General features: G+C 43.6%; 1 protein-coding gene across 1 annotated transcript; it reads left to right on the forward strand.

The window, feature by feature from the left end:
• The first annotated feature begins 821 nt into the window (after positions 1-821).
• On the forward strand, positions 822-10,871 carry LOC135554206 (aconitate hydratase, mitochondrial-like). Its single transcript, XM_064986351.1, has 16 exons — positions 822-911; positions 2,320-2,462; positions 2,733-2,991; positions 3,491-3,583; positions 3,848-4,006; positions 4,245-4,395; positions 4,559-4,663; positions 4,815-4,906; positions 5,036-5,141; positions 5,351-5,508; positions 5,605-5,790; positions 5,886-6,164; positions 6,407-6,598; positions 6,723-6,855; positions 7,233-7,354; positions 7,474-10,871. Exons 1-16 carry the CDS (start codon positions 876-878, stop codon positions 7,603-7,605), a joined length of 2,346 nt encoding a protein of 781 aa, XP_064842423.1. The 5' UTR covers positions 822-875; the 3' UTR covers positions 7,606-10,871.
• Positions 10,872-12,254: the final 1,383 nt, after the last annotated feature.

The following is a 12,254-nucleotide window of genomic DNA, read 5'->3' on the forward strand; positions in this document are numbered from 1 at the left end:
TTTATTTTGTATGCTATATTTTTGAATATGCAACAACAATCTGTAGCCACATTTCACATAAGGAGAGGGATTAAAAAGGAAAATATGTGGACACATCATTGGACCAGGACAGGTACTGGAAGAAATGTACTGAGTAAAATGTATTCTTGAAAGTAATGATATATTTTATAGATTCCAAGTTCTCTGTCAAAATACTTTCTTCAGGACCTTCATTATATTACTGCTGTGCCACATCACAGTCATTGTCTTCAGTGGTTTTGTCAGAGTATATATGGGCTACTATGTAAATAATTAATTAATTTACATTAGTAAAACTCATAGCAGGTAGCCTCATGGGTCGGCAGGTAGCCTAGTTGTTAGAGCGTTGGGCCAGTAACCGAAAGGTTCGTGGCTCCAATCCCCAAGCTGACAAGCTAAAAATCTGTCATTCTACCCCTGAACAAGGCAGTTAACGCACTGTTCCTAGGCCGTCATTATAAATAAGAATTTATTCTTAATTGACTTGCCTAGTGAAATAAAGGTAAAATAACATAGCCCCTTTTAAACTGTAAAAGTGCATCAACTGTATGCTAACTATGTGCATAGTTTATTATAGAGAGCGCATGAGTTCATTATAGGGAGCTGATGACAACAACCTTACAGATAAGTACTAAACAAAAACAAACTCAATCATTATGTATATCTTACATTATTGGAACCACTTTGACAATTGTATGGAAATATTATATTTTGACATTGCGTTATTAGCGTCTGACGAAAGGATTCACAGAGATATACACTTGTACGCGGTTTTAACACCTGTCATGACAAAAATAATGGACGCGTTTAAATTAGGGTTGTCACCTGACAGCAACACATCTTTGTCAGTGAACAAAATGGCGTCCTATTGTATGACTGTCACTCGGCTTCGGGTAAGTAGAACGTTTTATTTTAGTAAATATATTCAACACTATACATCAAGTACAAATGTTCAGTTAAAAATGAATTACGAGATATTGCTGGCCACAACGATTAAAAAAAAAAAATCATCAAAATTGTAAACAATCCATCTCAGCCGCTGTCATTTGGTCACGGTCTAGATTAGCGCTCCATGCAACGGCTCCAAGTTAGTCTGGGAAGTGTACAATAACGCTTTATCTGTAATGCTGGTTTACAATACAATATGGTGTCGAAATAAAATAGATTGGTAGCATCAAAATGCACCAAATGTCCAGTTGTGTGCAAGGTGATTCAAGGTTACTGAAGTTAAGTGCGCACTTGTCTGTTTTCTACGCCTGATAACAGATTTAGTCAAATCACGGTTTTGGACAATGAGGCACCAAATATAGAAATGTAACTGAACATGATATGATCTTATAAAAACCTAATGAAATTATCTGAATGGACACTGTCCAATGCTGTTCTGCTACGTCTGTGAACATATTTGACCAAGGGCCTGCTAATATGAGTTAGATTTATATTTGATTCGGCTAATTAACATTACTGATTTTTCTCAGTTGGTTGTGATATTCCATTTGCTTACGTCTTTTCACTCCAGGTAACTCATGTTAGACGGGCTGATTAACATCTTATTGAGGACGATTGGCTGTGTTGATGCAATGTTAAATCATAGCTAGGTTAGGCTACTTGAGCTGTCACAAAATTGGCTGTGCTAATGTGTAGGGATTAGGAGACTCCTTCAGGGCTAAACACTAATTTACCCAACACTTAGGCTACTCATTTTAAACTTTAGGTGCTGTGTATTTTGGGAAAATGAGTGACAAGTAGCTGGCTGACAGATTTACTTAGTGTAATGCAATGATCTAGTTTTTACTTGGTTAATCTTGGTGTCAGTCTCCATTGTGTCTGAGGTGATGGAACATGAGTCACATGGAGATCACATAGATTAGTCATTTTATGGTATTTTTTTATTGGGCTTTTGGATTCTTCAACCAGCAAGAAAACCCATAATGTTGTCTGTCTTGGGCTCTGTTGATAACGCTAACACTGAGACAAGTGAAACTTTATCTTGTTCTCTTAGAGTATGAATCCTATATGTCTCTGTTTAAACTTTCTGGTCATTAGGCTATAGACTTGGTTGGGGGTATTCACCTCTTACCCTACAAGGCCTGGAACCAGCTGGTTTTCTGATCTACCTGATAATTAATTGCACCCACCTGGTACAGTAATGATAATGCAGTGGAACTGGCTTTGAGGTCCAGAGTTGAGTTTGAGGAGACTATGTTTGCAATGATTAGGAACTTTAAAACCCCTGTATTCTCTTACATGTTTACAAGTTTGATGTATCATTACTAAAAATGTACCCCACCTTTCCTTTAGCTTGTCCTTGGAGAAGGGGCAAGGCGTCTCCATGTTTCTTCAGCCTTCAACGCCAAGCCCAAGGTTGCCATGAGTCGCTTTGAGCCTGGCACCAGCATCAGCTATGAGAAACTGCATGAGAACATCGACATTGTGCGCAAGAGGTCAGTAGCTTCCTTTCCAACCTCACAACCAGCACTCCTCAGTGTTCCTCTGTTAATAACCACTACTACTATGACATGCCCATTACAACTGCTCACTAAATCCTTTGGCATGTTAGTGTGTAGACTTCTCATGTTCAGCAACACTGGCCACACTGAGCTAACTTTAGATTACAAAGCATTCCACCTAGTGAGTTAACCTTTTTTAAATGTATTTTAGAAGTTGAATTCTAACCACACTGTCCTCCAATCCCCGCCCTCCTCTCACATCAGGCTCAATCGCCCCCTCACCTTGTCGGAGAAGATTGTGTACGGTCACCTGGATGACCCTGTGGGGCAGGACATCGCCAGGGGCCGCACTTACCTGCGTCTGCGTCCGGACCGCGTGGCCATGCAAGACGCCACGGCCCAGATGGCCATGCTACAGTTCATCAGCAGCGGCCTGCCCAAGGTGGCCGTGCCTTCAACCATCCACTGTGACCACCTGATTGAGGCGCAGATCGGAGGCGTCGAGGATCTAAAGAGGGCCAAGGTCAGTAGGGAGCAGAGGAAACTCGAGGGCCTGTCTAGATGTTTTTGGGCTGTCCAGCAGATTTCTGTTGGCTGAGATTTAGGGTGTTCTACAGAGGATCATCTTCTCCATGGTATCACAAGTTCCTAGGGGTAACCAATTTTTATTTATTTAACTAGGCAAGTCAGTTAAGAACAAATTCTAATTTACAATGACGGCCTACCATAAGTATTGCGTTGGGGCCAAGATGACCCAAATGAGAGGGAATGTTGGTTAACTGCTGCACACCGGCATCACATTATATTTTTAGACAAAGCAAAGCCCTGAGGAATATTTGGCATGGGTGACACTTACTCCATCCAATTGCACAGAGGTCAAATTGAGGAACAGGGATTAAAGGGGAATTAAGATCTGCAGCCAAATATGTGCTGTGACGGTTATATAAAGGGGACTACCAGCTGAAAATATATTCTCCTCAACTGACACCCCAACCTCTTCTCCCTGGTCCTTTTTAATCCAGGAAGTGAATCAGGAGGTTTACAACTTTCTGGCAACAGCTGGAGCCAAATATGGAGTTGGCTTCTGGAAACCAGGCTCTGGAATCATTCACCAGGTACTGGAACTATACTGGTATAATAAAGGATAACTGGTCAGATTGAGCTGCCATGAGACTAATTTGTATTTGAACAATATCTACTTCTGAAATTAGCTTAACAACTAGATTAGAGCTCAGGAATACTGCTGTGAAGCAAGTAGCAGAATGCATTGTTCACTCATGAGATCAAACCTATTATACAATCAGATCTTGACATTATTGAAATCAATAAGTCAAAGGATTGTTGTGCATTGGCTAACAGATTTCACTTACCCTTGACAGATAATTCTAGAGAACTATGCCTACCCAGGAGTCCTGCTGATTGGTACAGACTCCCACACACCTAATGGGGGCGGCCTGGGCTCCATCTGCATCGGAGTGGGTGGCGCTGACGCTGTGGACGTCATGGCTGGTATCCCATGGGAGCTCAAGTGTCCCAATGTGAGCTGCTATGACAGTGAATAACCTCACTACATTCCCTTCACCCACTCATGTCTATCTCCTTCCTACGTGTGTGTGTATGTATGTACAGTGAGGGGGAAAAAAGTATTTGATTATAAACTGATAATTTCTTTGTCAGTGTGCAAACCTACACCATCAGCAGGGGATCAAATACTTTTTCCCTCACTGTATGTATGACCTTTCACAAATGTAGTAATAACTCCCTCCTACCCATCAGGTGATTGGCGTGAAGCTGACAGGTAGTCTATCGGGCTGGACTTCTCCCAAGGATGTTATCCTGAAGGTGGCTGGGATCCTGACAGTGAAGGGGGGCACTGGAGCCATCGTGGAGTACCATGGCCCAGGCGTCGACTCCATTTCCTGCACCGGTGAGGCCTAAAGATAGTAAGGTTTACCTGAACTAGTGAGTAAACCTCTCTACGCTGTTTGTTTTAACACTGCCTGTTTCAGTTGAGTTCGTCCAGTGGTTTGGTCTTGATTTGGTGCTAGTTTGCATAAACTTGATGTGACTTTCCACACTCCTGGTTGCAGGTATGGCAACTATCTGCAACATGGGAGCTGAAATTGGGGCCACCACCTCTGTTTTCCCCTACAACCACCGCATGAAGACTTACCTGAATAAGACTGGACGTGCAGGTTAGTACTCACAATAAGACATTCTGGAATATTTTTAAAGCCCGTTATTTCACAATGTGTTCAATTTTAGTCTCGCAGCCACTGATACACATACAACATAGTCCCTTAGCATTTTTGTTTTCTCTTTTTGACTTTTTCCGTCTACTTTCAGACATCGCTGCCCTGGCTGACGAGCATAAGGATGACTTGGTCCCTGACAAAGGCTGCAAGTACGACCAGGTCATTGAGATCAACCTGAGTGAGGTGAGTCCACCTCACCTCACCTCACCTGTTCTTAGGCTGACATCCATTACTTGTATTTATAGAATATCTTCTCAAGAAATTACATGCATTGTCAATGCTAACTGTTTGTCTGTCTTCTGTCTCTGGCAGCTGAAGCCTCATATCAACGGGCCCTTCACTCCTGACCTGGCCCACCCAGTGTCTGAGATTGGTGCTGTGGCTGAAAAGAACGGCTGGCCCCTGGAGGTCAAAGTGGGTCAGTATCAGCACCAGCAGTCACACGGTATCTTTAACACTCCCTTAAAGTCTACATTTTGCTCACTGTTAATATTCAAGGAAAGCCCTATAATAGGAAAGTACAGTAACATTTCATTATCATATTTGCAGGCATATTTACATGACTGTTAAAATCATCTGCGTTTCTCATGTCTTTGTTATTAACCTGATTTCTGGTGGTCCCAATAGGTCTGATTGGCAGCTGCACCAACTCCAGCTATGAGGACATGGGCCGCGCTGCTTCCCTGGCCAAACAGGCCCTAGACAAAGGCCTGAAGTGCAAGGCTGCGTTCACCGTCACCCCCGGCTCTGAGCAGATCCGTGCCACCATCGAGCGGGATGGCTTTGTGAGTTCAAAACTTTTTTGGGGGAAAAAAGTCCATTGCCAAACTAGTTGCCCTTTTACTTGATTTGTAGGTACATTCTTTTTTTTTCTCCTTCAGTCTAAGATCCTGAGGGATGTGGGTGGAGTGGTCCTTGCTAACGCTTGTGGACCCTGCATTGGCCAGTGGGACAGGAAGGATGTGAAGATGGGGGAGAAGAACACTATCGTCACCTCCTACAACAGGAACTTCACTTCCAGGAATGATGCTAACCCTGCCACTCATGCGTTCGTCACATCCCCTGAGGTACCAATAATTACAACACACACACTTCTTATATTATGACATCCACACTATGTCCCCCTGTAACTGCCCTAATAACCCTCTCTCTTCCTATACAGATTGTCACAGCCTTGGCCATCGCGGGTACCCTGAAGTTTGATCCTGAGACGGACTACCTCACCGCTGCCAATGGTGAGAAATTCAAGTTGGAGCCACCCAATGGCGATGAGCTACCTGCCCGTGACTTTGACCCCGGCCAGGACACCTACCAACACCCCCCTGCCGAGAGCGGCTCTGTTATGGTGGACGTCAGCCCCACCAGCACCCGCCTGCAGCTACTGAAGCCCTTTGACAAGTGGAACGGCAAGGACCTTGAGGACCTGCAAGTGCTGATCAAGGTGAGGAAAGGGGAGAGGTGTATGTTAAGATGGCTATATGATGAGGAAGGCCTCTTCTCATTGTTTGCCTGAGTTCTATCCTCCACCAAGGACCATGGTTGGAATTGAGAGGCCTTCAACGGTGGCATTATAACTATTAAAGAGTTAGAAACCACAGTTGTCAGATGTTTGTTCAGGCATGTGGTGCCACATTTGGATTGCCATTTACCCTACGGTCTCTTTTCTTCCTTCCTGTTCCGCAGGTGAAAGGCAAGTGCACCACAGACCATATCAGTGCCGCCGGCCCCTGGCTCAAGTTTCGCGGTCACCTCGACAACATCTCCAACAACATGCTCATCGGAGCAATCAACATCGAGAACGACGCGGTCAACAAGATCAAGAACCGGCTGACGGGAGAGTACGGGGGCGTGCCTGACGTGGCTCGCCACTACAAGGTGTGACAGACCGTAACTGTCAGGAGAGGACCTATAGAGGCTGTGTACTGTTGGGCTGTCCCAGAATGACAATATTTAAATTAGAATCTGATTTTTAGAAATATTATCTCTCTGCTCCCTCCAGGCTAACGGTCTGTCGTGGGTGGTTGTGGGGGATGACAACTACGGGGAGGGCTCGAGCAGAGAGCACGCAGCCCTGGAGCCCAGACACCTGGGAGGCAGGGTCATCCTCGTCAAGAGCTTTGCCAGGATCCACGGTACGCTTAGAGATTATAGGGGTGTGGCGGGGCATGTGGGTGGGTAGCATGAGTGGAAAAGCTTTTGGTGGGAACCTGCACAATCTGAGACTATCTGTGCTGAGACGGAGCTCATGTAGCTATCATGATACCCATTGCACAAAAGGGGAAACGTGGTTAGAAACAAGATCACCCACACACTTTGAATGTGCACATTGTTCTCTATGACCTTGACTTGGCATGTAATGGATCTGCCCCGCTGTGGTAGAAGGCCTCTCAGTTTACACAATGGAGCTCGATACGAGCCAATTCCCCAAGCGCCCTCTTGTTCCTAACTTTCTTTTTTTCTGTCTTGTTTTCTTTCTTTTCTCCTCATTGCCATTCTGTCCTTTTCTCAGAGACCAACTTGAAGAAGCAGGGCATGCTGCCCTTGACCTTTGCCGACCCCACTGACTATGACAAAATCCGCCCCGATGACAAGATCTCCATCACAGGCCTCGCAACCTTTGCCCCCGGCAAGGTGAGTGTTATTGACCATTCAGCCACCCAAATTACTGCACTCCATATATTGGGGATGGGACTAGGTAGTATGTCTATTTTACACGGATGCCTTACAGGCATGCTGTCTTTCTCCTCAAGCCCCTGAAGGGAGTGGTGAAGCACGGTGACGGCAGCCAAGACATCATCACCCTGAACCACACCTTCAACGAGAACCAGGTCGAGTGGTTCCACGCCGGCAGCGCCCTCAACAGGATGAAGGAGCTTCAGTAACTGGGGCGGAGGAGCACAGTATCTCCAGGTCCGCCTCTCTCTGAGGGGGAGGGGCTGCACAGAGGTGGGAAATGGGCGGTAGCAGCCTGCCTAGCGTAAACACACCCCATGCCGCTGTACAGATGAAATGCTCGCGCACACATACAGGATTACTGTCAAAGCTCTCCCCACAGACAGGTAGAGCTGTATACGCACACACAAGCTCTGACATAACACACACAAGAACCCTTGTCTTTGTTTCAGCATAGCATTTAAGTGTTCCCGTTCTAGGCAGCACTGCTCCTGTTGGCAGTACTCTGTGTAATCACATTTGTCACGCTTCTTGCCATTGACTGTAGTGCGGCAGTATTCAATTCATTCTTACCTCACAAACACACTGCTAGCTCCTCATATCTGGTCTGTAGCTTGAATCCTGCTCACATTCCTTTCCCTGTCATAGTTGTTGTGTTAAGCTGTGTGCCTGGACCTCCACTTGTTTCCTCCAACACTGACAGAGCTGGTTAACCCAGTTGCACATTTTAATTCACTGACTGTATCCCTCTCATGCCCAGGATTTGTAACCTTTGTTAGTTCACTATTGCTGGTGGTAAAGATTAATGTGAATATTTGTTTAGTTAAGTCCACCATAGTTTTAGTGGGCCTCAGGAGCTACAGATTTTTGCTGTGACTGACCTGAATTGATCCGTTTTTGTCATTTGATAAGAGAGCAAGTCGCCTAACCTGGTTACCCAGGCCTAGTAACTGTTCAGAGTAGACTAAACGCATCAATGGAACCATTAGATTATGTGGCCCCAGGACCAGGTTGTAGTGACAAGGTCAATCCTTCTACAGAGTGTAGTGTAATCATATATTTTTTTCTTGTAGGGTTTTCCTTTTCTGGCATTTCTCTTGACCCAAAATCAATTTTAACCCATGGAATTTGGTGTACCGTTTATCACTCATTTGCATTCCACACGTTAACTCTCTACCGACTCTTTCTCCACATGCTCTATTTGTTTCTACTTGAGAGCTATTGCATGAAATTATATTAGATCCTAGCAAGCCTTTTCTATGTGTCTCTGTAGGTGAGAGTAATATGCTACATACTGCTGTGTTGTACTAGTCTTGCCTTTACTTTCCATGTGCGTGTCCATATATGTTAGCTAGCTAATCAGACCATTGCCTGTCCATATCCCTGTCTGGCTTGGTGCTGCCCCTCTGTCCTTGCTAATTCCAGGGCTCCACGCACAGCTTGAGGGACCTCCTCTTACAAAATGAACGCACAATCTAGTGTCCAGACGGCTGTACCCTAGCGCTATATGTAGTAGTATTGTAGACACTCAGCCACGCTTTCATTTATACATAGCAAATGCTGCACTCCATAGCATCTTAAAGCAAGGGTGTGATTTTAATTTGAAATAACAATACAATGACAAATGTAATTTGAGAAATGTGTACCATTATCTGATTCAGGTTATTATATTTGGCAAAAAATCTTGCCAATTTGTATCTACATTGTGTGTTTGAGGATATTGCAGCTAAGTCTTATAAAGTGTGACTGTTTTAAGTTGGCTTTGGGGGGCCATGACCACCTATTCGTTGTCTTCTCATCACTAAGTACTAATTTACTTTAAGGTAAGCTATAATCAAAGTATTCATGGGAATACTTTGGACTGGCGACTTCTATTAAATCCTTTGGTCATGGTGCTAAGATGATTAATGTTGCTATCAAATCAACCTTTATTGTAATTTCAGGTTATTTCTCTTATCAGTGATGAACTGAAGAGCTAAATGTCTCATTTTTTTGTAGTTGCAGTTGGGTGTAATGTAAGTAGAAATGCAATGCCTATTTTTGTCCACTAGCATATGGTCTTCATTGACAATCTATTCAGAGGAATGGCAATGACTCTGTCAAACCCAAATGTATTTAAAGGAACTTTGTTTGGGCCTGTGTGTAAATCCTGTAATATAGAGGTGTACTATGTAAAATGGAGAGAGGGTGGGCAGTAGCTGCCTGGTTGAATGCAAAGCTTTTCGTTCTCTGATAAACCCACTGTAACAAACTAATCATTTAATCTCCCATCAATTATCTTGTATTAAACTGAAGCCTAAAATAATTAATCCATTTCCCCCCTCCCCAATTTAAGGGTTTCACAACTAGTCAAACCAATAAACATGGGGTTGGAGGTTTTAAATGAAAGGTAAATTATTGTTGAAGCATTAAATTAGGGTGTACTGTACGTCTCAATGTTTTGTCGCTCTTGGACCTGTGCTGTACAGTGGTCCGTCTTTGTGTTGCACCCAGGTGAATGTTGGAGTTGTCAATGTAAAGGGAGAGACTGGTCAGGTGAGACATGCCTAGGTTTTGTTTTAAAGTTTATTTGATGCAGATGAAGGAACCCCTGATTTGAAACAGGATTGGCTCCAGATCGTTGCAACTTTAACCCATGTTGTATGCGGTTTAGAGAACATTAACCAACTTGTTATACACGGTCATAATCAAAACTAATTTGTCATTTGCTCAACCTTAACTTTGCTAACACGTTGCTGATGAATTCTCTCTGATCGGTCTACTGAAGTTCATCTCCAAAGATGCCTCATGAAAATGCTCCATTTACATACTAAAACAAACATAAGTGTTGTTACAAAGGTTTGCCATTCTGTTTAATTTCTTCATGTCAATGAACTCCATGTTTGAGTACGAAGATGACCAGTGTAATGCCAGCAGCATTTAAGTTTGTCAATTGTGGCTTTTAATAAAGAGATTCTTAAATTCAAAAGTATTTAATGTAGTCTCTAACTGGACCTGTTCCTTTGTACATTGTAATTCATAAGGATAACAGCCACCCGAGAAGCAGGCTGCTTTTACTGTGATGTAATATACAATATGTGGATCCCTGGTTTAAATCTGAGTTTCTGAAATGCTACTGTAACGTGACAAAGCAAATGCTTAGCTCATTTGAAGTTGTCCTCCGCGACTCCAAAACCTGAACTGCTTTGTTTTATTGGTCTAGCTATTTCTTTTCTATTTTGAAACACTGTCAATGACTGACTTAAGAATGCTAATTTTTGTTCAGACACTGCAAACAAATGTAGAAACCCATTGACGGGCATTATTTAATGTAATCTCAAGTGGTTAATTCCGCTTGACTGATTTCCATATTTGTTTTGATTTTTAAAGTTTGTTTTGTATTAGATTTGAATGCTTGCAGTTTTCATAGTGTACAAGATGAAAAATATTTTAGGATATTTCCTGTGGTAAATTAATAATAAAGATGAATAAAATATTTTTGCAAATTTACTAATTAATTTAATTCAGCACTTATAGTTACTGTGACAGTAATGCAGTTAAAATGCTACACAATTCAGGACTGTGAATATAGTATCCCTTGGCCATAATAGAGGTGGTTTCACAGACAGATTGAGCCTGGTCCTGGACTAAAGTACTTTCAATGGCTATTTTCAGTCATCCATGACAAGGCTTAACCTGTGTCTTAGATATTTTCATTACAGCATCAGTGTTTTGCCAGTGAATATGTTAATGTAGGCTCAGTGTTATGTTTTTGGAGCAGGGCTGTGGAATTGGAAACAAGTCTGAGCCTTTTTGGTAAAACACTGATGTAAGTCACTAGTGGAAATGTGCAATTATGGTGCTTTTCGACTGAGACTTACCCCCACACTAGAGATCTTCATGGGTCCTAAAAGTTGGACGCAGACCCAAGGCCAATTACCCCTTTTTCTCCCCAATTTTGTGAAATCCAATTGGTAGTTAGTCTTGTCCCATCGCTGCAACTCCCCTACGGACTCGAGAGGTGAAGGTCGAGAGCCATGCATCCTCTGAAACACGACCGTGCCAAACTTCACTGCTTCTTGACACACTGCACACTTGACTCAGAAGCCAGCTGCACCAATGTGTCAGAGGAAACACTGTCCAGCTGGCGACCGAAGTCAGCTTGCAGGCACCTGGCCCGCCACAAGGAGTTGCTAGAGTGCGATGGGACGAGGAAATCCCGGCCGACCAAACCCTCCTCTAACCCGGACCACGCTGGGCCAATTGTGCCCATGCGATACAGCCGGGCGATGCAGTGCCTTAGACCGCTGCACCACTCGAGAGGCCCAAACACATTTTTTTTAAAGGGTGACCCGCACCCGAATGAATGGACACGAGAACAATCGGACCTAGAGCAACATTTTGGGTTCAGTCGAACCCATGAAGATCTCTACCCCCACACTAGTGGGTCGCCAGTGTTTTATGTTAAAGGTCTAGTGTAATTGTGTTTCCTTCAGGAGTGTGACACTAAAGATGGGGTGAGCAGAATCAACAACCCCTGTGTCATTCAAGATAGTTGATTTGTGAGAAGGTGCTGAAGTTCACAGTTGGCCTGTGTTATGTAATTGCCAGCTGAAAAGTATACAGGGCTTGGCACCAAATCAGGCCGGGTCCGCCAGAGCCGCGGCTCATTGAGACCCGGTGCCGGTCTGCGTAGATGGAAACAGACAAGTTTGAGTCTTTTGGGTATACAACCAGGGTAAATCCTCAATGGAAACGCACTATTCATGTGTTTGTATTCTGTTTAAAATGTTTTTTTAATGTAAGTATTTCCCAGGTACATCATACAGAGGAAACTGCAAGACAGCATGACTGAGTGCAAGGACAAATACTGTGTTTC

Source organism: Oncorhynchus masou, chromosome 14, assembly GCF_036934945.1.
Source record: "Oncorhynchus masou masou isolate Uvic2021 chromosome 14, UVic_Omas_1.1, whole genome shotgun sequence".
NCBI lineage: Eukaryota > Metazoa > Chordata > Actinopteri > Salmoniformes > Salmonidae > Oncorhynchus > Oncorhynchus masou.

Excerpts from the sequence above, each read along its gene's own strand:
- LOC135554206 (XM_064986351.1), top strand. The coding sequence starts at position 876 with ATGGCGTCCTATTGTATGACTGTCACTCGGCTTCGG. Across the intron at positions 5,791-5,885 it reads CGTTCGTCACATCCCCTGAG|ATTGTCACAGCCTTGGCCAT; the intron begins GTACCAATAATT and ends CTTCCTATACAG. Across the intron at positions 6,599-6,722 it reads ACGTGGCTCGCCACTACAAG|GCTAACGGTCTGTCGTGGGT; the intron begins GTGTGACAGACC and ends TGCTCCCTCCAG.